The sequence below is a fragment of the Ischnura elegans genome, chromosome X (assembly GCF_921293095.1).
Source record: "Ischnura elegans chromosome X, ioIscEleg1.1, whole genome shotgun sequence".
In the NCBI taxonomy this organism is placed as follows: domain Eukaryota; kingdom Metazoa; phylum Arthropoda; class Insecta; order Odonata; family Coenagrionidae; genus Ischnura; species Ischnura elegans.
This window is the reverse complement of record NC_060259.1, coordinates 13,798,589-13,825,380: the sequence shown is the minus strand read 5'-3', so window position 1 is coordinate 13,825,380 and position 26,792 is coordinate 13,798,589. Positions and strand designations below refer to the sequence as shown.

At 37.7% G+C, this 26,792-nt stretch overlaps 4 protein-coding genes across 5 annotated transcripts in view; 2 read left to right on the top strand and 2 right to left on the bottom strand.

Moving 5' to 3' along the window:
- Nucleotides 1-11,509, bottom strand: part of LOC124170911 (protein PXR1-like) — a 29,662-nt gene extending 18,153 nt beyond the window's left edge. The window contains exons 1-2 of the mRNA XM_046549960.1: nt 11,218-11,509; nt 10,768-10,890 (exon numbers count right to left, since the gene is read on the bottom strand). Coding sequence (XP_046405916.1) covers nt 10,768-10,890; nt 11,218-11,290 — 196 coding nt within the window. The 5' untranslated portion in view covers nt 11,291-11,509. The remainder of the gene's footprint in view (nt 1-10,767; nt 10,891-11,217) is intronic.
- A 2,585-nt stretch (nt 11,510-14,094) lies between these two features.
- LOC124171636 lies at nt 14,095-16,294 on the bottom strand. Its single transcript, XM_046550839.1, has 8 exons — nt 16,161-16,294; nt 15,931-16,083; nt 15,478-15,618; nt 15,325-15,390; nt 15,149-15,214; nt 14,809-15,071; nt 14,393-14,582; nt 14,095-14,278 (listed from the first exon to the last, which is right to left on the bottom strand). Exons 2-8 carry the CDS (start codon nt 16,046-16,048, stop codon nt 14,154-14,156), a joined length of 969 nt encoding a protein of 322 aa, XP_046406795.1. The 5' UTR covers nt 16,049-16,083; nt 16,161-16,294; the 3' UTR covers nt 14,095-14,153.
- Nucleotides 16,295-21,839: 5,545 nt separating this feature from the next.
- Nucleotides 21,840-24,097, top strand: LOC124170973. Of its 2 annotated transcripts, XM_046550065.1 has the most exons (5): nt 21,840-22,020; nt 22,229-22,411; nt 22,706-22,783; nt 23,363-23,408; nt 23,525-24,097. In XM_046550065.1, exons 2-5 carry the CDS (start codon nt 22,315-22,317, stop codon nt 23,763-23,765), a joined length of 462 nt encoding a protein of 153 aa, XP_046406021.1. In that variant the 5' UTR covers nt 21,840-22,020; nt 22,229-22,314; the 3' UTR covers nt 23,766-24,097. The 2 variants fall into 2 exon arrangements, with proteins under 2 accessions (XP_046406021.1, XP_046406020.1); XM_046550064.1 differs by having other exon boundaries at nt 21,840-22,411.
- Nucleotides 24,098-24,170: 73 nt separating this feature from the next.
- LOC124170861 lies at nt 24,171-26,052 on the top strand. Its single transcript, XM_046549870.1, has 2 exons — nt 24,171-24,893; nt 24,985-26,052. The coding sequence occupies exons 1-2, from the start codon at nt 24,588-24,590 to the stop codon at nt 25,030-25,032; spliced, it is 354 nt and encodes a 117-aa protein (XP_046405826.1). The 5' UTR covers nt 24,171-24,587; the 3' UTR covers nt 25,033-26,052.
- The last annotated feature ends 740 nt before the right edge of the window (nt 26,053-26,792 follow it).

Sequence of the window (26,792 nt, the reverse complement as noted above, 5' to 3'; positions counted from 1 at the left end):
TTTGCTTTCTATAATTTGAATGGTTCACATTAATGCACCATATAACTAATTAGCCAAGTAAAGGAGAGTTTTTCATGTGCAATTTTGCTAATTTGATTTTGAGTTAAGTCGTTTGTGACTCTCATCAGTCATGTTTCTTCTCTTTTTCAGGAGCATCTAACTTCCATGACTTCTTTGATTTGGAATATTTTTGTATGTGCTTTTAATAGTTATTAATTTATTGATGTATTTTCATGTTCTAATAAATTGTGTCTTGAAAAATGTTGTGGTCATTGCAGTTATAATAACTATTGTTGATCGCAATCACCTATCCACCCTTTCTCTCTTATAATGCATGTAAAATTGTGGGAGAACTCTGTTATGTGATCATCCACTGTTGGCTGGGTTGCGCAAGTTGTTATTTACTGTGTTTCATATGATTTGACAAGGGAATTTTAATGGATTTGGTAGGGGAAATGTATTCAGCCAAACAAGGGAGTTTCAGCCTGGCATACAAGGGACTTTCAGCCTAGCTATCCAATGGAGTTTCAGTCTAGCTGGCCAAGGGAGTTTCAGTCTAGCTGGTAGCCAAGGGAGTTTCAGTCTAGTTAGTGGCCAAGGGAGTTTCAGTTTAGTCAGCCAAGGGAGTTTCATTGGAGTAGCTGAGGTTCTTAATTGCACTGCTACTGCACTGCCATCCCTCTTCCAAACTCCACTGGTTTGTTTCAATTTCAATGCAGTTTCAGCATAGAAGCAAGGCAGTGAGTTTCAAGGTAGTTTCAGCCCAGTTTCAGTCAAGTTTCAAGGGAGAAATTTTTACTTGAGGTCTCTCATAATTTTTTCTGCTCCTTTTTCTGATTATTAACAGGTTATTTATAATCGTAATTTCGCTATATTTGATACTATGGTTTTATTATTGCCGATGCGATTTTCAAAATTAAGAGAAAAATGGTGGACAAAATCCTGACGTTAGCATTAACGTACAGTTTGAAGTCTGGCGAAAGGGGTCACACATTATAATTTAGTATTTGTCAATTATTCTTTTTCGATTAATGATAGTTCAAACTATTTGCTAGTATTCATTCAGTACGCATTTGCCTTTGGTTTCTCTGTTTTGCTGTAAGATTAGAAAAGTTAAAAAAGAAAGAAAAGTTATTATTTACTACTTGCTCTTCTACTTATAGACCTGGAGGCACCGGGAGTCAAATGTGCTTCTTACTGTTTATTGTGAGTAATTCGATATCGTAGTGTTCCTGGAGTACAAATTTGAGATTATCATGTATTAGTTTGTACTATTTGACACATTACCAGGTTAGGGTCGAAGATCCTTTCCATTGTAGTGGTTGGCTTTTAATGCGCAAGATAGAAACAAAGAGTGAACACCAGGGCAAATATGCAGTAAATGCACGCGAAATAATCATTATATCCAACATAAATTGAGGTAGAATGATATATTTGCAATTAAAAAGTGAAATTTCCCGTTGAAAGCGTATATATTTAAGCACACACAAAATTTTTGCGATGTGTGGTCAAAGACAACCAAAGGAGTAATGGAAACTAAATCTCTTTGAGAAGCAGAAGAGATTTACATTAAAATGGCCCTCACACATTCTATAACAGCCTATTTCTGAAGGAATATGCAGTCTCCGTGCAGCGTCACACCACCGCCTTCCCCGGTCTGGGTCGCTTCGCACAACAAAAAATACTTTCCTGGCATTTAACGAGAAGTAAATTCACATCTCAGCACACAACAATATACATAAGGTTTCCTCCCACTCATTTAAAATTCTCCGTTTTATCCAGTATTTACTTATACTCGAAATAACGTATACGACAATGCACTCCTTATGCAAGCAATGCAGATATCATGAGGTTCACACATCATCAACATGGCGTAGCCCGAGAAATACGTTTTTGGCGCGGAATTCAAGTTAAAACTTCAAACTGCTCTAGGGGCGAAATTATTCTGCGCTCAGTGGTAAAATTTGGTGAGAGCCTTTCTTACACCCATTGCTTTATAAATGAGACAAAATATTTGACAGTGTAATCCCTTCTATTCTGTCAAACCAAACCAATTCTGAAGAGTAAGCGATTTTCAATTTTATATTGTTAATGACTGATTTCAGACTTGAGACTTGGACATGCATTTGGAATCTACGGGAAAAAATGTAGAACGTAAACACAATCTACCCTAAAATTTCAGTAACCCCCTAAGTTTATTCAGAATTTAATTCCAAAAAATATCCTGCACATCAAAATTAATTTCTGCCATTTTTTGAAGAGGACACCATTTGGATGGTCATGACTAAAATACGATTTCTTTAATGGGAAGTTTTATACTGATGCTAGAATATCATTTAAAGCTGTACATGAACTGCAAAAAAAACTATTCATTACAAACCTAAGGTATGAAAAAATAATTCACTTCGAAGATATAATACTGTAATGGTCAACCCTAGATAATCTCCCCCTTGGACTGAGAAAAAGGTTGGGAGCCCCACAGGGCCAATGACAAAGTAGTGGAAACAATACCTTAGACCATACCCAACTTTAGTAAAATCTTTGAAATGGCTGAGCAATCAAATAATAAATATGTAGTTTAATAAATAATAATAAATGATTTGAGCAATAAATGTTCCCAAAGATGAAGGCACTATTTTCTTAGATCCCAGATTCGGATTGCAAACCGGTGTATTATTTTCTTGTGTTCAATAAAATGTTCCTTTACATGAGTGAGTTTTTCAAGTATTGTTATAGCTTAATATTATCAAATACTAGTCACAAAATATTACATCAGGAGCAAAGGAGTGATGTTTTTCATGCCGCCAATTTGCGACTATGCGAGTTCGACTTTTACTCCAATTGGTGCGGATCCCGGAGAGTTAAATAACACAACACGTGAGGTATTTTTTATAAGTACTACATATATAGTTCTGTAATATTTTCTTATGTATGAGAATTCTAACTTTTCCTTTTAAATCCAATGACAGAAGATTCATATATTTGCAGGTTTTTCCTTCAGAATCAATGTATTCTTCCAATCCCATTTGTGTTAGGAGTTTCCACATCAACAATAATTATTTGCACTTAAAAGAAAATAACAGATACCATAATTTTCCTTAGGCTAGTAAAATGATTTTGCTTGTACGTAATTATGAATAGATTTCACTTTCAGGTCGCATTAGTTAACATCCTTTGATGCTGTGAATCCATAAAAACCAGTAATTGCCGTGCCAACAGGCCACATTTGACCTCGTACAAATCTGTAGTATACAGCAGACTCCCGATTATCCGGCTGCGGTTTATCCGGGTTGCGGATTATCCGTGCATGATTTTAACTCTCGCTCAATTTTTCCCGCGATCTTATAAAAAAATAAAATTGGACCCAAAATTATGGGAATTACTGCATTAATGCTAGGATACACCAGGCTTATCATTTCCGTCAGAATCCCGTTCGTAAAACGGAAGCGATCGCGCGCTAGCTGCATTCAAGGGATCACCGAGTTCGTGTTTTCCAAGCCTAGCAGTGCGCGAACGCACTCCGTGATCACGGATACACGTCCGGCAGCAGTTGCAACCCGGGCAACTTGTGCGAGACGCGACTGCGTGGCGTGGTGCCTGACGATGTAGTTTCCGACGTCGAGCAGTTGTTTTGAAGCGTTTGTGCAAATCACTTTTCTGTATCTGCGATCACACAGCTACGATAGTGTGGTTTTTGAAACCAGGCCTTACATGGAGCATTAATAATACGAGTACAACCATGTTATTGCCGCTAAAAAGATCGCGAACTGGCTAAGAAAGCTCTCATTGAGTCCGGGAAGCACGCTAATAAAGCAGAATAATGGCATAAATAATAATATATTGTTTGTTTTACGTAAATTATGATCATTACAAGACATTGGATTTGATGTTTGGGTTATCCGTGTTTTCCGATTATTCGTGCCGTCCCTCCCCATCATTAGCCCATTAGGATAATCGGGAGTCTACTGTATTTCATTCACCAAATTGTGAAGGGCCAAATAATAGATGCTCGAAGACATCGGTGGTGCAGTTGAGGTAAAACCTATGATAGGCTAAACAGAATGCTACGACATTACTGACTTATGTTAGTCGGAGGGAAACTCCCATACAGAAAACAAAGGCATCATGTCACCATGATTAGATATACAATGAGTCAATTTTTAAGCATATTGGAATTAATGTAAATATTCCCTTAGCCATTTATGGTTTACATGGGAATTTCATATCTGGTTTTAAATACCTACTAGCAACCTAAGACCGTCAGGAGTCAAAAAATGGTTAATAATAGTACATAATAGGGTAGTTTCTTTCATCAAAGAAAACGAAAGGCATTGATTGCGATTCGTTACCCACCATTACTGTATTCATAATACACAAATTATTTAGTTTTTGAAATACTGGTTTAGACGAATGGCAAGGGTCAAATTTTATCCTCATTTGAAAAAGGCCAGATTGGCGCCCATGCGATTCCACTCCACGTGACGTCACAGGGACCTAGTTTCTACACGAGAGGATAGGAGTTATACATCGTCTGAGGTTACCAATGCATGCATGAGGCACAGAGCTCAGGGAAACATGTCTTAATAATCACCTACTAAAACTGGCTAAGGTCGGAAAGATTTCTTCGTTTGATAAGGTATTAATAAACCTTTTTTAAGCCAAGCGCTACCATTCAGCAAGGTACTAGGCTAGCCGCTAGCAGCCTGCGTCGTATCAGCGCTAAGCCTCGCCTCAAGGTCACCTCACCGGGCGGGAGGGGGAACCAGAAATACAACGTACGGAGATATTTCCCAGCATTCATACTTGAGCGTCGCGTTTTCGCGCGCTTGAAAATTTTCACTTTTCATTTAATCACGAAAAATAGATATTGTCATTTAAAAATCTAAAAGCGTGAAATACGTACTCCAGGAGTAATAATCTTTCGATTAAGGCAATAAAAAAATAATAGGAAACCACCCCATTGTTGGAGTTCTGAGCTGATGCATATAATTTCTTGTCTGACCCGGAATTGGATTTCTAGTACAATGAAGTCATGTGTCTATACATACATGTATATGAGTGACTATGCAGACAGCTACCCATAAACTCATGTCTTAACCATTATTTAAATAGGTGAAGTCGGTGAAATACATCACTTCTGATCCGAACTGGAAGTGGGATAATAGACTGCTATTCTGAATGGGATTACAACTGCTCTATTCTCCAAGATTGCGAGAGAAGTCATACTATTTAGGACTATTATAATTCAGTTGCAACTTAGTATTCTGAACACATTAATCATGGCTGAAATCTCACTGAAAGTCTTACTTCTCAAGAATACACAAGGGTCATTCCATGTCAGTTCATCCAGGCATGACACCCACCGACTCGGATTTTGATGAAACTTGCCAATTTTCATCCTTCCATGTAGGAATGAAACAGTGTAAAATATTTCTTGGCTATCTCTAATAGCTTTTTTTTCACGACCATTTGAAGTTTGGGTGAAACTGCAGTTTCTCAATGAATGCGGTCTCCAGAGGCACTTGTACCTCTAGAGGGAAATAATTTGTCTCATCCATAGTTTTCATCCGATTCTCATGAAAATTTGCAGGTTTACTATAGAAGTCATGAGGATTCCAAATACTAATTGAAAAATATCCCAAGGGATATTGGAAATTCTCTAAACTCATACGTCTCATAAGATTTTAGAAAATTTTGCGTCAAAAATATGATTCTATAAAACATCAAATTTTGACCTGAGGCAATATCTGAATCAAGCTAAATTATTTTTTCTAATATTCCTTAAGGTATGAACCACCACCTGTAAAAATAAAATTCATGGCTTTTTGCTTGCTTTGTTGTTAAAAAAAAATTTATGTAAAAAAAATCCCTTTTCACGACTCTGGTAGTCAGTGTTGGGGCCTCCTTCAAGTATGATGAAATGCTTGTGTTAACTGTTTTCTATATGTAAGCAAATATTTACAACATGAATCTAGTACATAATAAGTTCAAAAATTAAAACATTTTTAATGTGCAGGTTGTTTTTCTCCCGATAAGAAAAATATATTTTTGAAATAGAATATTTTAAGGAATTCATAGCACTTACTCATCATTGCTGGGGATAACTTGATTGCTGCTTTATAAAACATATCAAAATACAGGATATATGTCGATACAAGTTAATTTATTGTAACTCCATTTTGTATTGACAAAAAACTTCATAAATGTGTTTTACTTCATTAATGTCGCACAACTTATAAATCAACAATCACAATTTATAGTCACTTTTGTCTGTGCATCAGTTTGTGGTTAAATAGCATAGAATCCAAGGTCTTCACTAAGGCCTATCTCTGAGAAACCTCAGAGATAGGCCTCAGTTAGACATATATATAGTTAACCCTTAGGCCTTAGTTAGTTAGTATATTTCAGTTGACACTAGAGTTACATTTTTTCCCAGTAGTGGTAATTCCAAGTTTTCCTTTTAAATCCAACAGCCACTGGTTCACAGGTTCAATGTCTTTCTCCAAAAAGTAATACATTCGTCCTGAGCCTCTTGGGTAGGAGTTTCCACATTACAAATGACATTATTTATAGGAACATGGCAAATATCTTCTTTCTCTTTTGGCAAGTAAAATGATCTTGCAGGCCCATAAGGATGCAAGAATTTCACTTTTATATCACATTGATCAACATCCTTTGACATAACTAGCCTAAAACACCAGTGATTGTAGTACAAGCAGGCCACAAAAGAATAAGTACAAATTTTTGTCATAATTTCTTCCCAACTTGACTTTATAAAGCAATAGGGTAGTTTCCTTCATCAAAGAAAACGAAAGGCATTGATTGTGATTCGTTACCCACCATTAGTGTATTCATAATACACAAATTATTTGGTTTCAGAAATACCGGTTTAGACAAATGGCAATGGTCAATTTTATCCTCATTTGAAAAAGGCCAGATTGGTGCCCATGCGATGCCACTCCAAGTGACGTCACAGGGACCTAGTTTCTAAACGAGTAGATAGGAGTTTTACATCGTCTGAGATTACCAATGCATGCATTAGGCACAGAGCTCAGGGAAACATGTCTTAATAATCACCTATTGAAACTGGCTAACGTCGGAAAGTTTTCTTCGTTTGATAAGGTATTAATAATTCTTATTTAAGCCAAGCGCTATCTGCTAGCAGGGTACTCTGCTACCTGCTAGCATCATGCGTCGTATCAACGCTCAAAGCCTCGCCCCAAGGTCACCTTACTTGCGGCAGTGGGAACCAGAACGACGTCACACGGAGTTTTCCGGCATTTATACTTAGCCGTCGTGTTTTCTTGAACTTGAAAATTTTCACTTTTTATTTTATCGCGAAAAATAGATATCGTCATAAAAAATCTAAACGCATGAAATACGTACTCCAGTAGTGATAATCTTTCGATTTAGTCAATAAAAAAATAATAGGAGACCACCCTATTGTGGACAGAACTGTATGTGGTATCAAAGCTAATTTTTTTTGTCGCAATAATGTTATTTGAAATTGGTAAAACAGAATGGTAGCTGTGAGTACCTGGGATTGTTTTTGCATGGCACCAGCGAGTTTCTAATTTTTGCCGATTCATTGATAATTGTTTCTTTTTTAAAACGTAAAATGAAATTTTATCCACTTTGCACTTGCAGAACTCAAACACCTTTTCAATGGAAGTCATTGTGTTACCCAGATCCCGCTGAAGGCTTTCTCTAGAAAGAATGTGCTTAACTGTTCCGCCTATCCCTTCACACGGAGATTTCCCATGACTAGTTACAAAAAATGACCAAGAAGCATGCAAGTCAAAGTCCAGGTGATGATGGCACAGGTTTATTAAGTTTTTACAGTTCTTATATTGGCATAACCATCACTGAAATTTCGCACTTTCTTTACTTCAGGGAACTTTTCCTTTAAAAACTGAGTGACTATTTTTGAGTTTCAATTACGAAAGCTACATCATGTTCTAAATCATCAGAAAATACACACAAACTTGACACAAAGAGATCTTTCTGCAGCTGTCCACGAGCATAAATTACCGCTGGATGTAGGGAACAACCATCCTGATTCAGTGATGACCCAGAACCTCATCTTGTCACATAATGGTATTTTTCACTGAAATCCAGCAAAACAATGGCTTCATCTGCCTGTAGGTTATTTTTTAGTTCTTTTATGTATCTCGCCCGTGGTTTGGCTATGAAGGAATGTGGGAGAAGTTTTTCCAGGTTGTTCACCAGACTATTGATGTGTTCATCCAGAGTCACTGTTAACCTAATTTGTTGGGTTCCATCTGTTGTCACCCATGCACTGTATGTCACTTCATTTTTAGGCACCCATTCCTCAAATTTACTTTTCAGATGTTCCTTCAGTAGTTTGTCAGACATAAATTCTAAACAGTGCCGTAACATTCAACCCCTGTTATCTTTGGAACATACCAAGTAATCAAATAGGTCGCTGGAGGTCTCCTCTATTGAGCATACGTGGAGAAGAAGTGATGCATTCTGATGGATAGCACAGAGACATACAGTATGGGTTCCAGAGGAGCCTGCCAACACGCACCATTTAGGTTGCATCAGACAGAATTTTGAAAAGCCTATTTTTACATGTGGGAATTCAAATTTAAAAGCTGCATACAGCTCATTTAAGTTACTTAGAAGTAAGCTCTTTTGCTTGTGGACATTTTTGGACACACATATCTTATCTTGCATTCCTCGCATAAGGCGTGAATACTTGTCATTTTGGTAAAATGACTGAACTAAGCCCACTGCAGTTTGTTCTGTTTTTGCCCCTCCTTGGATCTCATATGGCTATGATGCCTTTCATTCATAGAAGTTCCCTAGCTTGCTGAATTGTATATTCACTAACATTAAATTCGGTGGCTACTTTTTTCCTACTCTATGAAGTCGGAGCTAGTGTTAGTAGCTGAATTATCTTCCCCCAACAGCCTGCTGTCACCAGTTTATCTTTTACTAACCCAACTAGCACATATTTATCAAGAACTTCTGAATCATGCTCTGGAAGGAAATCTTTATCCAGTACTTTGCAAACCTTTTTGATCAAACACATTCGTGAAGTTTTTTGTCAATACAAAATGGAGTTACAATAAAGTTAACTTGTATCGACATATATCCTGTATTTTGATATGTTTTATAAAGCAACAATCAAGTTATCCCCAGCAATGATGAGTAAGTGCTATGAATTCCTTAAAATATTCTATTTCAAAAATATATTTTTCTTATCGGGAGAAAAACAACCTGCACATTAAAAATGTTTTAATTTTTGAACTTATTATGTACTAGATTCATGTTGTAAATATTTGCTTACATATAGAAAACAGTTAACACAAGCATTTCATCATACTTGAAGGAGGCCCCAACACTGACTACCAGAGTCGTGAAAAGGGATTTTTTTACATAAATTTTTTTTTAACAACAAAGCAAGCAAAAAGCCATGAATTTTATTTTTACAGGTGGTGGTTCATACCTTAAGGAATATTAGAAAAAATAATTTAGCTTGATTCAGATATTGCCTCAGGTCAAAATTTGATGTTTTATAGAATCATATTTTTGACGCAAAATTTTCTAAAATCTTATGAGACGTATGAGTTTAGAGAATTTCCAATATCCCTTGGGATATTTTTCAATTAGTATTTGGAATCCTCATGACTTCTATAGTAAACCTGCAAATTTTCATGAGAATCGGATGAAAACTATGGATGAGACAAATTATTTCCCTCTAGAGGTACAAGTGCCTCTGGAGACCGCATTCATTGAGAAACTGCAGTTTCACCCAAACTTCAAATGGTCGTGAAAAAAAGCTATTAGAGATAGCCAAGAAATATTTTACACTGTTTCATTCCTACATGGAAGGATGAAAATTGGCAAGTTTCATCAAAATCTGAGTCGGTGGGTGTCATGCCTGGATGGACTGACATGGAATGACCCACAAGTCTTAATTCTCAAAAATTCATTTCTCTAAGAAATCTGAGTGAGATATTTCCCTAGTGAAAGAAACTACCAAATAATTTTCATCCAAAAACAATAGCTATTCAAGCCCAGTAACTGAAGTTGAGCCATTATTCCAGGATTTTGATTCGTAAATAAGTAATTTTTTCACCAAGCCATAACAAAATCAGACTTGATTCTATTTTCTGATTGTCAGCCCAACAACTTGCATCAGAATCAAATGATACTTCGATATATATTTGAGCATTGAGTAAACAGTTTTCTAGGTAGGAAATATAATTGTATTTCCATTTCCATTATAAAACCCTTAAATACTACCCTAATTTATACACGTCGGCATGCCATCAAAAATCACATTTCATTTTGCTAAGGTTGAGGATTTTTACTTTGAGGAAGTTGACAGGGAGTACAGGCTTAATTGCTATGTAACAACAGTAAAAATTAACTATGAAAAGGAAATTACTATGTTAAACTGTTGAAACCTGAAAACTAATTATCATATAATTTTACATTCTCCCAGAACATTCTACACATTTTACTTATTCACATTAATATACTATATAACATAAGAAGTAGCAGAAATTTAATATTACCGTTACCTTAGCCTACAGCCCATGATTCTACGGATGATGTCCCAACATTCACTTCCAGATTATTAACGAAGAGATAACACATCAAACATTTTAAAAATCATCATCCAAAGCAGCTGGTTTATGAGGATATTATGATCAATTTGATATTAACACGGTCGACACTTGATTGGCAACGACATCCACTGCAAAATGAACTTATACATGCATCAACACTCACCTGTGTTGTCTCCCTTCACCTGAACGTTAATATGAGACGTCCTTCCTTGCTCATTAGCTCCCAGACCTTTCCCCTCCTTCCATCCCATCTTCTCCAAAAGCTTCTTTCCGTAGTTGTTAGGGTCTAGAAGATGTTAAATTAAGGGCATAGATATCAAATTCTTCGGGAGCTTATGCGCACAATCATTAAAATAAAGCCAAATATTCACTAGCAATTGACGCTTCAAGCAATGCACTCGAATTGCATATTCCAGAGCAATTTCAAATACAAGACAACTCATTATTATCGAACAGGAATAATGATAATATAAGGCTCGTATGAAGAGTATTGGCTCAATAAATTCACTTAATTTCGAAAATCCTCTGAGATAAATTAAAATATCACCAATATTAAACTTAACAACCACACATTTTAACACGATTATGATAAAACATGAGAACCACATCACACCTTCACTCCACAGTTTGCCACGGGGATTTAGTGTCCATTTCGTTTTTCTACGAGGCTCGGCGAGCATGGCCATCGTTCATGGAATACGTGATACAATTTTCACTAGCAGAGTGAAAATAAAGGTAACTGTCATTTAATTAGTGCAACTTAGGCGACGACAAGGAAACAAGTCCGTTCACCAACAAGTAACCGGCCAAAACAACCTAATCCACGGTCACACATGTGAACCCACCAACCACATAACACAACCCACAGTGAAGGCACTGGACGGGCAAACTGTTGACAGCGGGCGACACCAGCGTCAGCGCTTGGCAAGTGTGCGCCTGAACCGCCTGAACTAACGCTATGGTTTTATAAGATAGTTTTGATTAATAAAAGTTATTGCGTGAAAAATTATTTCATAACTTGTATAATGTCACTCAGTTGGTATCTTTAATAATAAATAGGAAATATGCGTGCGTCCTCTGTCTCTACCATTGACCAATCATGGATATTTGCAATCGGCCAATGAAATTTCGTCTCTTCATTTCGAAAGTTTTGTTCGTTATGAAAACATCTATTGACTGTATTCTGGTTAGATCTTACCCACACAGCACAAAGTGAATAATATGCACATAATATTCAAATATTATGCGAATATTATGCCACCACAATGGTATAAAACGTGCATAATATGTGCATATAAATGGTATAATGTCCTCATAAATTGCGATATATGCGCATAATATGCGGAATATATGCACTGATGGAATGGCATAATATTTGCATATATACGGAATATATGCACCTTTTATGTACATAAAAGGTGCATATAAATGGTATAATGTCCTCATATATTCCGTATATATGCAAATATTATGCCATTCCATCAGTGCATATATTCCGCATATTATGCGCATATATCGCAATTTATGAGGACATTATACCATTTATATGCACATATTATGTACATTTTATGCACAATTTATACCGTTGATGTGGCTATATATATGCACATATTATACCCATATATACCATTTATATGCTCCTTTTATGTACATATTATGCACAATTTATACCATTGATGTGGCTATATATATGCGCATATTATACCCATATATATGCACCTTTTATGTACATATTATGCTAAATTTATACCATGGATGTGGCCTAAAATATATGCGCATATTATGCATGATTTATACCATTGATGTGGGCTGCCATATAGTTGCATATTATGCACATATATACCATATCTACGTACCTTTTATGCACATTTTATACCGTTGATGTGTGATAATATGCAGTTACATTATATTCGAAAATTACATAAATAAAAAGTGATTTCTGGAAACAAGGAGAAATTTAATAAATCATTCATCTAGAGACACCATAGGTACATTGCACTAAAACAGGGCACAATCCTCCTACCTTCAGCGTTGTATCACAAATTTTCAAACATTCAGTTAGGAGTCCTATATCATCGCAAATTTGGTTGAAATAACATGTAAATGACATCTAAAGGCAAACATTCACCCTTCCATAATCGTTACTCATGAAATTGAGATTAAAAAGCACAAAGTATGTCACACGAATTCACTATCACAACACTCGCGATGATTCCTTCCATGACATCCGCATGGTTGAACATCTACGGTCTTTTCTTAACGAATGTATTATAAATGGTCCAAAATGTGATTCCAAACCACAAAAAGGTCTTCTTATCGCATAATTGTCTCTGTAAGTCATAGAGTTGTGGCGAGCAATCACGCAAACGATGTAAGCAAGCCGTTCTTGAAAATACACTCAGAAACAATAAAGATCATATTGTCACTAATAATCACAAATTAAAATAATTATATGCATATATCATCAAGTATGTGATATCTTCAGGGCGAAAGTGCAGCTCACAACCTGGATCAGTACCTAAGTGCCATAACTTCGTCTTTCCTTGGAATAGCCTTCCTTCACTTTTCAAGCTGGGACTCTGACTGAAAAAGTACCGTCATAATATATACATTTAGGTAATTAAAAACTGGGAATAACTCTCAAAATTAGGAGCGTAATAATTTCAGATTTGCTTGCAAACCCTATGACAAACGACAACGACTCACGTGTACTTACTTTGATTTTAAATAAAGTCCCCAGTCAACACACATGAGTCCTATGTGAAGTCTTAAAGAGCTCATACAAATTTGTATGAGTCTTATGACACAGTCTCAAATGCCTCATGAGGAGGTCTTTATGAGGTCTTATGCAATCATACAAGAGTCATGAAGGATGTCACGTAAGACTCCTAAAGACCTCCTGCATGAGGTCCCGTAAGACTCCTATAAGACCGTAGCTGCGAAGGGGGCGCCATCTGTTGATTGATGGTAGAACTACGATCTATCATCGCTTAATTATACCGAAAGATGGCGCTAAAATCGATTCATAATACGCCGGGTTGCCTATATAACCCCCGGGAGACCACAGTACCGTCTGTTAATAATATAGTAATTCCGTTGTTCTAAAACTTACTGACCATGAATATTACTGGAAAAAAGCAGTGAAAGAAACCAATCTTCTTTGTTATTAAAAAGGAAATAGAGTAGCTACACATTCAAACACACTAGGGAGAGGTATAAAAATACCAAAACATTAACCTACTCAATAGAAATAACCATTTAGAGAAAAGTTTCCAGTTAAAAAAGTAGACAGCCATCAACCAATCTCCCAAGGTTTTGGTTCCTTGGCAAATAGTATCAATTACCTAGATGTTAAGCTGGCAGAGGCTGGATTAACAAATGCATTCCTCATCCTGTTAATAAATCACCTGAAATTATAAAACGAACTGACAATAAAGGCAACTAAACCACTAATGGAAGGAAGCATGGGAAGTCATAAGTAGACATATAATTCACTTTACAGGCATGAACAATTTTTTATTGGACACGAAATGGGAACAATATCAACAACTAAACAGCAGGAACATTTTTTTTTTCGGCATACTTCAAACGGTCTCCTGCATGCTGCAGCCACTGCTTGGCTACTCTCTCCAAGCTGGCAATGTTGCTTGAACAATGGGACTCCATTACAGCAGCTGGAAAATATATTCATCATAAGGGTGATAGAAAATAACTATAAGGCTGAGGAAATGATTAAGTAGACTTCATAAGCCACCTAAATACCATTCAGGAGGAAAACTTATTCATACCAATCAATGTATCTGCAAACTTAGTAGTTCTTAAAGACATGGTATCTTGGGAGCACCCTCCTTTCTTGCTCCCATGCTGTGGACCAGTCCACGTCAGTTGATATGCTAACTCATTAGTCAGGAGGGTCGACAACACCCTCCTCAGGTGGGCATCTCCACTTGCTCCTCCAATGAGTTTTACTTTCAGCTTCTGCGAAGTGCAAGAAAGATCTCAATTAGAATGTATTGGATCATCATACCCAGTTCCTAAGGAATTCACAATGCTTATTATTTCAGGAAAATGTTTAAAATTCATAATGCTTATTATTTCAGGAAAATGTTTAAAATTCATGGCTCATTACTACAATGAAAACCTTGCATAGAAACAATATATTTCACATCTTAAGAAATATGAATCAATTGAAGATATGGCTCACCAACTGTTTCCGGGCTTGCTCATCACTCAGTAGTTTTCCCTCAAAAGTTGTAATTTCTCTGACTGACTTTAATGGAAAAGTTGGCAGAGCATCTAATGTGCTCGACATTTGGGCACCAGAATAACTCTCTAATCCTTCATTTTGAAGGAATGCCAGCACAAAGTCAAGCTTATTACTTAGCGTCTCATTCTTCCTTTCCATATTATCTAATCTGGCATGCAAATTTGCAAATTCTCTTTTCATTAGAGCTGCAATGTTATATTCTGAAATATAGTATGCAATGCAGGGATTAAACTGATTGATAAAGACATATTAAAACCAAGATTTGAAGTAAAAATACCTCCTCCAACGTCATCTGTCTCTATAGGAGAAGGCAGAGGTCCTTCTTGATTGTCACCACCAAGACCTGAAAACAAAAATAGCAATTCAATGCCAAATATAACCTCTTTCTGCAAATCACCTTCTGAATGACAAATTACATAATCCATTATCATCCATCATTAATATATTTCCTACCATTCGTTTCCACATTAATTTTGACCGAACTTGGTCCACTTTTAGATGCACAATTTTCATGAACTTCTGGAAGGCAAAGGTAAGGCATCATTATTGGGACTATTTAAATTCCTTCAACACAAACTTTGTCCATACATTATTGAGAAAACCAACCATTTTCAATGATGCCCGACTTCATAGTATTTGATGATTTTTTAATGCTTCCACTGCACTGAGGCCTTTGAATGCCTTTAGTGTGTTCTCCACGAGACAATCCCACAGGTGGAGGGGGCAACTTATCTAAAAGATCATCACCTAGAATAAAAGAACATATTTGGAGAACAATTACTCTTTCGTCAGGCTTTTAAGAACAACAAACAACTTTTGTTGTTCTTGAAAGCCTGACGAAACCAGCAGCTTAGCACGGCGAAACTGTTGCCTAATACTATGAAATTAATTGATTGCAAAACCAAAAGCCTGAATACCATAAACAATGAGCTACAAAAATCGACAAATAAAAGATAACTCCTATTGAGGCTGAGGAGCAGTAGATCCTTATCCACCAAGAATATCCAATCCTCAGTGGATGAGGAACCATCCAGTATTCATGATGGAACATATTCCTACCTTCACTTCCAAGTTCCACCATATCATCAAAATGTTTCCTTTTTCTCTGCCTCTTCCCTTTGTTCCCTTGGGTTGCCCAGAGTATATGATCCTCATCCTCAGTGCTAACCTGAGCCATTCTGCTCTCCACTTTTCGTGCTTGCTCCTCGGTATCTGGAGTGAAAGAATGAATTTAGTTTCACTTCCTCTCAAATCTGTCCACCATTAGAAAACATTTTGTATTATCATACCATAAGGCCCTAGTATTCTATCATAGGTATCTTTATGCCAGGTAGCATCAGGCTCAAGCTGACGAGAAACAGCAGTCCTCGATGACACATTTCTTGGCCACCTGTAGACTCCTTCTACTTCATTAATCCAGCTGCTGGGAATAAATCCGATAAAACAAGCCGATCCCAGGAAAAACGGGTCGAAACAAAGCCGGATCAGTAGAGCGGTCCAAAGAAGGTATGGTGATAATATTTTTTTAGGAATCCAAAGGAAGAGCAAAGAAGGATGATCCAAAACATGTCCCGATTCCGTGAAGGGTTCAACAGCAGGGCGAGAAAAAAATTAGTCACGTAAATATATTTCATTGCGAACTCATTATTATAAATTGTGCAAAAGGAATGCATACGAACCAAACTGACCTCGGAAATTCAAGACGATGTCCGGGCACGCACGCGTCCTACGACGACACTCAAGTCCACCAAATGTCAAAACAGACCCAGAAAAATCGGGCAAGTAAAACGATGCAATAGTCCGATTCAGGCAGGGTGAAAATCAAAGAAAGTCCGAAGGAGGCAGGGTCAAAATAGATTCACTGAGCGGAATGTCCAAAGCGGTGCGAGGGTCGAAAACGGGAGAGAGAGGTCCAAATTACGCGCGAAGTCAATAAAGGTTCCGTTAGGGTAGTTCAATCAGGTGCGGAGGTCAAAACAGGAGAGCAAAGTCCAAACGAAGCAGAGGTCAAATAATACAAGAAGCCGAGTCGCAAAACAAACACACCGAATCACAAGGAAACCCACGCGCCCACGCCAACTAACAACTGAATGTGTCGTTTCTGTGGTCTACCACAAGGGGGCCGATTGTGTAACTATGGTGTAACTTTCCGTTCGTATTTTCGCAATACCGCCATTTTAAATTTATTCCGCGCGGAATTACGAAGTTACAGGGGAAATAAGAATACAGGAGAAATATACCCACACCGTTGGAATGGTGGAGAATTAAGAAAAAAATGTACTTTATAATCCATTGGTCCAATCTTTGGTCTATAAATGTCTCCTCAATTTAGTATATCTCAAAGACATTATACGTCCTCTATTTTTTTTAATGTCTTACGTTCAGAGGCAAGTTCACCCTCATTATTTGGGAAATGCACTCGTACATTAACTTGTACGTGTAAATATCCGTGTAACCAGACCTTTAGACCTACTACTAGTCGAGTCGAACAAGAGTCACACAGCATGAGCCGTGAAGACCTCTTTAAGACCTCCTAGAGTCGAGTCTAAAAGAGGTCTCACGTACGACCTCTTATATGACCTCATCACGACTCCTGTGTTGACTGGGGTCCTGTTCTTCATACCATGAAGTTTATTATTCCTTATCGTATATGCGTCACCAGAATAGTACTGTGACATAAAATAGCTCCTTAAACCCATCTTTTCCTCATTAATCTTAGATTTTTCAATATACGTTCAATTCACCCAACTACGGCAATATGGCTACGGCAACAACTAACAATGACTAACAACTGCTAACAATGCTAACAACGACGCAACGTGACGCAACGGCAATATGGCTACCAAGGTTCTTGGGTTCTTGATGGCTACCAAGCTGCCTACCTCGCCAGACCGGAGTATGCCGGTGTGGAAAATAAAACAATAATAATAATTGCGGAGTATTCTGCGAACGATACGAAATTGTTAGTGATATATTAAAACATAATTTTTCACATTTTTTGATACAGAGGATGTATGATCATCGATTTTTACGGATACAATCACAGTTTACGATGGCATAATATTTAAATATTATGTGCATATTATTCGAATTTTATGAACAAGATCGACGGAATATTATGTGCATTTTATGCGTATCCATTTATGCAACTTTTATACTGAAAAGAGTTTTGAGTTTGCTGGGTGGCCGTTAATTAATGATTCTTATAAGAATCATAATTAACGATGAAATGTTACTAACAACGAAATAATATACATATTATGTCAATATTATTAATAGTTTACGGCGGCATAATATTTAAATATAATGTGCATATTATTCGCATATTATGTGCATAATCGACGGAATATTATTTGCATATTATGCCTATCCATTTATGCAACTTTTATACTGAATAGATTTTGAGTTTGCTGGGTGGCCGTTAATTAATGATTCTTATAAGAATCATAATTAATGATAAAATGTTACTAACAACGAAATAATATGCATACAATGTCAATATTATTAATAGTTTACGGCGGCATAATATTTAAATATAATGTGCATATTATTCGCATATTATGTGCATAATCGACGGAATATTATTTGCATATTATGCCTATCCATTTATGCAACTTTTATACTGAATAGGATTTTTGAGTTTGCTGGGTGGCTGCTGATTTATGATTCTTATATGAATCATAATTAACGATGAAATGTTACTAACAATGTAATAATATACATATTATGTCAATATTATAGTAATAGTTTACGGCGGCATAATATTTAAATATTATGTGCATATTATTCGCATATTATGTGCATAATCGACGGAATATTATTTGCATATTATACCTATCCATTTATGCAACTTTTATACGGTATAAATTTTGAGTGTGCTGTGTGGGTACCCTCTCGCGATATTCGTTTCTAGACTTTGTTTGTAGGTATTTGTTGATTATGATTTAATTTAATTCTCTCTACATCAAGTTTTGAAGCCTGCTTATGGTGTGTGAAATGGTTGATAACGTGATATTTTCGAAAAAGTGATCATATTAAGTAGGTAGTCATGTAAATTCATGTCATTAATGCTTATATGATGATTTTGGTTTAGCTTACGAATTAGTGTGTTTCAGCAATCAATAATTTTGGATATAGAGCATTGAAGTGGCCGCTGTCAAAAGAACTTTCTTTGTGGTGTTCCTATTCCGCAATTTGTGATGACACCGAAGAATTATAGTTCGCTGTGAGTGGGGGTGCGAGGACCTAGCGTCGACAAGAGAGGCATGGGGAGATGCAAGCCAGGCGATTGCTTGCCTTGAGTGACCCATGGCTGCCCACCCTTAAGCTCTGGGGGGAGGGGGTGAAAAGGGTATACTTGGGTGTATCCCTGCCGGTGTTTTTCTTTCATCGGGGTCTCTGAATTATTTTCAGGGCGAACCAACCCCTGAAGAGGCCTGAAATGCGGCGGGGGGAGGGATGGAAAAATTTCCTCGATCCCAGCCCCTCGACTTCCAGGATTCGGCAGTGGCGGCTCGTGAGTCAAATGCTAGGGGGGGCGCACTTCACCGGGGGTCATAATTTTTTAATATTTCGTGTATTTTATTAAGTTTTTACGACAATCTAGGAATTAAATTTTGTGATGCCATATGTTCCGTTTTTTTCAACAAAAATACCTAGTTTTCCTAATAATGCTTGATTAATAAATACTTAATGCAGAAGACTCTCGGTCATACGGATCGGCGTAGTCCGGACTCTCGATTATACTGATCAATGATCTTGAAGGATAAAAATAGATTTGCTGCGATATTTTGCAAATACAGACGAAAATACGTAACTTTCGGTTTTAGCGCCTACATTCTTTGTGCGAATATGCCCGCAATTCACTTCTGTTGTTCGTTTTGCAATCATAATGCGTTATTTGTCAAATCTATACAATATTTGCAATGATTTATGTAGCAATGACACTTTTAACACCTGAGGAGGGAGGGGAGTGTCACTGACTTCCACTAGGCAACAAACACTACTAGAATGCACGCGCTTTGCTATGGCAGATGTAAACTTTGATTGAGGTGTTCGCGTTGCTTCTTGAATACAATATGATTTAAAATCAATAATTAAACACACAATTTTAACAAAATCTGAAATACTCACATTCCTTTAGTTATATTGCAGAAGTCCATCCTTCTTTCCTTTTGTCCAGCAAAGTGATCAATTACGCGTAAACCAGCGCCGGACAACAATTTCTTTCCGATTGAACACATGGCAAAGGTACTAGTCTATAATAAACAAGGGAGGACACAAAATAGGCCGACGAAAAATACGATCAAAAAGAACAAGGTGGCTGGACACAGAATTGGGACAATTGTTCCCTATATTTCCCTAAATCAAAAACGAGCACTGTTGATTAATTAAAATTGTCTTCTTGAATGTACACACAGCACTAAGAAACTTCTTAATCGGCAATTACACACAGTTAACTCCTCGAAAATGATGTCTGAACTCATTTCACTCCGTTCTTTCCGAGAGTCTTGCCGTTACTATCATACTATAAGGACGGCTCAAGGGAGATAGAAGTCGTGGTCCACTAATGCTGATTCAGCTGAGGGACGAATTTAAGGTCAGCAAAGGCATTCAAGCAAACAGAAGACGTCACGGACCATCTCCTTGAGTCTAAGATTCATAAGTGGTAAACACACGAAACGCCAACGGGTCGCACTTGGAATAACCATGTCTTCGAAATAATTGCCATGATATAATAGAAAATAAATTCTAGATCGTAAAAGAAGACGACTCTGAGCCACAGATGGGAGCTGTAAGGATCTCCGCACCATGATATGAACTCTTTGAAGCCACTTAAATCAGACCCAAGTGGACATTTTCCGTCAGACAGCTACCGCTCTGCCGCTGAGGAATTAGGTGAACATGAACTAATAGAACAAGGACGGCTAGAAAAATGATGAATCTACACACAAAAGGTGCATTGTACGCGGCACTTCTTGGCATTCATTGAATAACTCTATTTAAAGTCACGTTTTACGGGTTAAATCATGTTCAATCCTTCACCCTATCACGCACGCACCTATTTCTTAAATTATAAATCAGTGGGGAATGTTAACTGATTTTTCCCAATACTGCAGGCCTTTTGATAAATTCATCTGAAAAATAGGTTCCGCATTTCTAACCATCGGGAAGATATGAATACATTGTTAAGGCCTAAATATTATAATATTAGTTTCCCCAAGGTTCTTGAAATTCGTAATCATAACAGAACTGTGGCAAATACTCGAGAATAGTTTTCCTACGTCAATACGGCCTTTAACTGGTTGGATTTTATGTGCTCCGGAATTCAAACACCCAAAAACGCAAGCATAATGAGATAATTTATTTTCTGTAGCAATACCTACCAGTAATTAAAAATTAAAATCGTATAGCTACACCCAGTACAGTGGCCATTCTGATTCCGTACGTCCCTTTTCTGTGGCAGCACCAAGTAGACGCCAGATTATACGCCCGCCGGCCTGCGCAGCGATGTCAACTCACACGTCGCTCTGCGCATTCTCGGACGACGTCCCAAGACTTCCATAAGACACAACGTTAGACGCGTCATAGCACCAGCGGCCCCCACCACTACCACTCTCCATATAACTGCATGGGGATGGATTGGGACGTTCTGGCCAGCGCCCCACGGCTACAAATACGAACTTCTCGCGCTATTTCTTTTCGTGTTTTTCCTACACTTTCGATGTATGCGACTGAATAAACACTCTGATTAATTAGATGTATAATTATAAATTAATGGATATTAATTTTTTTTTTACTTTTTAAAATATTTGGGAGGGGCGGCGTCCGAGAGTCCTTATGGGCAAGCCGCCACTGGGATTCGGTCCACCACCGCCTGGATGCTGCTTGTTTTCTTTCATCAGCTGGGTTCCACCTTTTGCTTTCGGGGGGGGGGGGGGGGGGGAGGAGGCGAGTAACTGAAAGTGGGTGGGGGATGTGGTTTGGTACAAGTTACTTCGGTTCCATATGCTCGTTCTGACTGTATTCAGTGTAGACATTGCTTCTGCCAGAGAGACACCGGTTCAGCGCTTCGAAGACCAACATGGGAAAAGGGAAATCAAAATGTATTGTTCGTGGGTGTAAAGACATTATAAGTCGTAGAATGAGGTATTTTTCAAATTTTTTGTCGAAATTTGCAACAAATTTTCATTTTGTACCATACTTGGGGTGAATATCTTTGTGTCGGTATTGTTCTTCTTGGCATATCAGTGGTTTTTGTGTTAATCTGACTGTGTAATTTGGTGGTGCATCAGTGACAGAAAATTCACCAATTTATTGAAAGGATTAATAATAATCCTGTTACGTCTTGTTACAGATTACCTCATCCATTCTCTGACATGTACCAAAGGTTCCCCAAGTGGTTAGTCTTGGCGGATAACCAAGAACTAAAGGAAATGGAGCATGTATGTAGCAAAGCGCATATGTGAGAGGCATTTCGCAGAGGAGTGCTTTGTGGTGGGCATCAAGAAGAATGCTCTCCCCAGCAGAGAACTTCCTGGTAACTGTTGTTTAGTTTTATTGGAAACAAGTCCATTTATCTGACTATGAATTAAAAATTGATATGTTCCATCCATAATTTTCCATTGAAAGACTTAATGGGTACCTAATGTACTTTCCCTGGTGCATCAGAGCTCGCTGCTCGAGCGCCGTTTTCGACAATGACCACTAGTGAGTGTCACTGTCAGACCTTTGTTCAATTCATGATTGAGTTGTTATTTCATCAATCAAAATAATTTCATCCACACTTGAATCGGCTTCCCCAAGATTATTTTTATTTTCCCTTTTCTTATAGAGCTAACTACCAGAAAGTTGCCAAGCACCGCTGCCAGTCCTTCGCATCCAACCACTCCAGAAGGAAATGTTTCCGCTGGTTAGTGTGACTGTATTCATCTTTCATCTTTGCATTAATGTTAGAGTTCATACCTTTGATGGACCATTTAAATTAAAATAATTTCTGCTGCCCTTTGGCATCCGTAATTAGGAAAGGAATTTTGTGGAATAATTTCATTTTTCCAAATTCATTGTGCTGTTTGTGTATGTGAATGCATTTTTATGTCTCCGATTTTATATGAATATATTTTCCTTAGTCATCCTAAAGACATTCACATGAATGATAGCATTAAATACAGAATAAAGAGAAACTCATTACTGATTAAAGTTTGAAAGTGCTACTTCCTTCATCAGAATTAAATAATGGGTGGAGGGAAGAAAATATGGGTAAATGGCTCAGAGAATGGTTTGGAAGGGAGAGAGGAGATGGAAATCAATGGAATACAGAAATGGATGGATTGGTCGGTCAGAATGGTTGAGTTTCAAAATTTTGAGTAAGATATAAAGGTGGGAAGATTGAGGGTGTGGGAAAGAAAGATTCATTTCATTTTTAAATATGGTTATTTGTAATTTTTGACTAATTTATTTGATTAATTAATTTGTCAACTGATTCTTGCAGAGGCAGAACCACCCCAAGCACCCGTCAAAAGGAGAGCTTCTGCAAGGTGAGGATGAGCTGTATTGCTTCATTTAATGATTGAATTTCCATATCTTCTTATGTTTTTCCATAATCGTTTTCCCAGTGTCTTATTATTTTATTTCTTATCCTTTGTACTCTCAGAGGCCAGGGAATGAAAGGTGTCTTACATCGTGTTGGCACCAGGAAAGCAGTGGAGTTGACTTCTAAAGCTAAACATCTTTATGAAACTGCCAAGCATTTGCAGAGGAGTGTGCAACACTCTTCCAAAAAACTTTTTAGCTTCAAAAAGAGACTTCAAGCTTCAGAGAAAACTTTAAATATTTGTCCAGGGTTTTTTGAAGGTCTACCACAGATTGTCAGTGTTTCTGCAGTGTCAAATTAGAGAATCCTCCTGCAAAGGCAAAAGTCACAGGTTCCCATTAGATTACAAAGTTTGGGCCCTTTCTCTTCTAAAAAGAAGTGGAAGAGCATATGATTTTCTTTTTAAATGGTTTGTACTTCCATCTCGGTGGACCTTACTAAGGTTATTATCGGGTTTATCTTTCTCAACAGTCATTAATAATGACATGTTTGATTACTTGTCTGTCACTGTCCGAAAGAAAGTGACAGAGATTGATCGGCATTGCATTTTAATGTTTGATGGCTGTAATTTATGTAAACCCCCATAATCTGTCTATGGTTATAAGATGTAAATATATCTTAAGAATTGGGAAACAAATCTAGACGTATTAAATAAAATTAAGTAGCTGAAAAATTTTTAAATCAGAAATGTAGCTAATTCCAGAAAATAGCCTTGGCAGTCTTCGCACATCCCACCTGAAATGGGCTGGCAGGGAAAGGGTTAATGTTTGATGAGATGGCTTTGTCTCACCAGCTAACGTTTCTCGAACACCTTGATGTAATTGAGGGTTTTGAAGACCTAGGTGGTGGAGAGAGAACTCCAAGATTCGCAGATTAAGCCTTAGTTTTCATGGTGAGGGGCCTGAGGAGGTCATACAAACAGCCAGTGGCCTATGTCTTCCCTTCAGGAACAAAAAAGACCCTTCCATTATCAAAATAATTTAAAGCTGTCATTAACAAGCTAACTTTATCTGGCCTTAAAGTCTGTGCAACTGTATGTGACCAGGGGTCAACTAATGTTGCTGCCATTGCATGCCTTAGTGCAGAGACGAGGGAATCCGTCCTCCGGTCTGGTGGGGAATACATGGGAGATTATTTTTCTGTCGGTGACATCCAAGTAATACCCTTGTTTGATCCTCCTCACCTGTTAAAAGGCATGAGAAATGGACTCCTGACCAAAGATTTAAAGTTTTGTTTGCAAGGTGAGAACAAAACTGCCTCCTGGCAGCACATCCTTCAGTTTTATGCCATTGACCACCGGGAATACAGGGCTGTGCCTAGCCTCACAGACCTTTGTGCTGTCCCGGAGAAGATAAAGAAGATGAAAGTCAGTTACTGCTGCCAAGTTTTCAGCCAGAGGCTTTCCTCTGTGATGGGGTTGCTGGCAAGTGTGAGTAAATCTTTTGCTTCATAATTTCAGTCATTAGTAATTAAGCACTCTGTATTGACTTTTCTCATTGATTATTTTTATTTTATTCCAGGTGGTGATGGTTTGGATCCCAAAGCTGTGGAAACCATGGATTTGTTAAATTTTTTGACAAATTATTCGATTGTGTGAATGGAAAAAGCCGGCAACCACCTCCAGATAAGCCTTTGCGCAGTGCACTGATGTCTTCCTTGGTACACATGGAGTTCCAGGCTAATTTCATCAAGGTCCTAGAGTCAATGGCATTTACTGATGGCAAGAGAGACAGTAAGAGCCCTTCCATAAAAAATTGGGTTAGGACACTTGCTAACATGAGGGCATCATGTCTCCAGTTGAGGTCTAATGAATTCAAATGTCTTTCTCCTAGGAATCTTATCTTATCTCATAGGATCCCTTAGAGAATAAATTTGGATACATTAGAAGCTATGGCTTTAGAAATGTTGATCCAACATATACCAATTTTGTTGGTGCGTACAAGGGATTAATTTTGAATGATATGGTGGCATCCCATTCTGTTGGAGCAAACTGCAAAGAAAATGATTGTGAGGTGCTTGACAACCTTAGAAATTACTTAACAATTTCAAGGCAGTCAGCACACACATCATCTTCTCTCCCTGGTGTGACCTCTGATGTTTTGGAGGATGATGACACCCCCACAGCAGATGAGTACAGTTGCCCCCTCGGAATTGGGTTCCACCATGGAAATTAGTTCTTGGTCAGCAGCTGATGTGCTTCACAAATTATACACTTTGCTCAGGAAAACAGTCTTCACCCCCACACTACACTCCATCTGCAAATTTCATTGACACATTCAAAGAAGCCATAAACTTAATTCTCAATAACTTGCCAACATCTGCTCATAAATTGGGTGTGGGGGCCCACCTCAGAAACATTTTAACTACTACTATTAACATGTCACGAATTGCCTGATGATCATATTTCCACCAATGGGTCAAGATTTTGTTCCGTTGTGGTGAGAAATGTTGTCACTTATTAGTGCAACAGTGTCAGCAGATATCTGAGAGGCAATCACACTGGCTGTCTGTATGACCTCCTCAGGCCCCTCACCATGAAAACTAAGGCTTAATCTGCGAATCTGGGAGTTCTCTCTCCACCACCTAGGTCTTCAAAACTCTCAATTACATCAAGGTGTTCGAGAAACGTTAGCTGGTGAAACAAAGCCATCTCATCAAACATTAACCTTTTTACTGCCAGCCTCTTTCGGGTGGGATGTGCGAAGACTGCCAAGGCTATTTTCTGGAATTAGCAACATTTCTGATTTAAAAATTTTTCAGCTACTTAATTTTATTTAATACGTCTAGATTTGTTTCCCAATTCTTAAGATATATTTACATCTTATAACCATAGACAGATTATGGGGGTTTACATAAATTACAGCCATTGAAAAGGCCACAATCACGAAAAAAAAAGTGAAGTGATTCGGGCTGATTAATCGGCCCCTGGCAGTTCTCGCCCAACCAGCGAAAGCAGTAAAAGGGTTAAAATGCAATGCCGATCAATTTCAATTGAATACATGGATTCAATTGTATTTCCATATATTCATTTGAAATTTGTCACTTTTCAATTGAACGGAATTGAATATTTCCAACAGGGTTGCCTTTGCTGAGTATTGAGTGCCCCTTTGAGTGCCCACTTTGCTGTGATGGATGCTCAGCAGTCTTTCCTGGAGTGACAGTGTCGCTTATAGCAACTACCGAGTTTATCTAAATATTTTTTTTAAATTCTTTGTGTGGACATAATGCCCATGGTGTATAAGGTGAATGATATAGTGAAGATATGTTTCATCTGCCATCTGTACCATTCAAAGATTTGTTATTGATATTAGTATGAAAAATGGATACA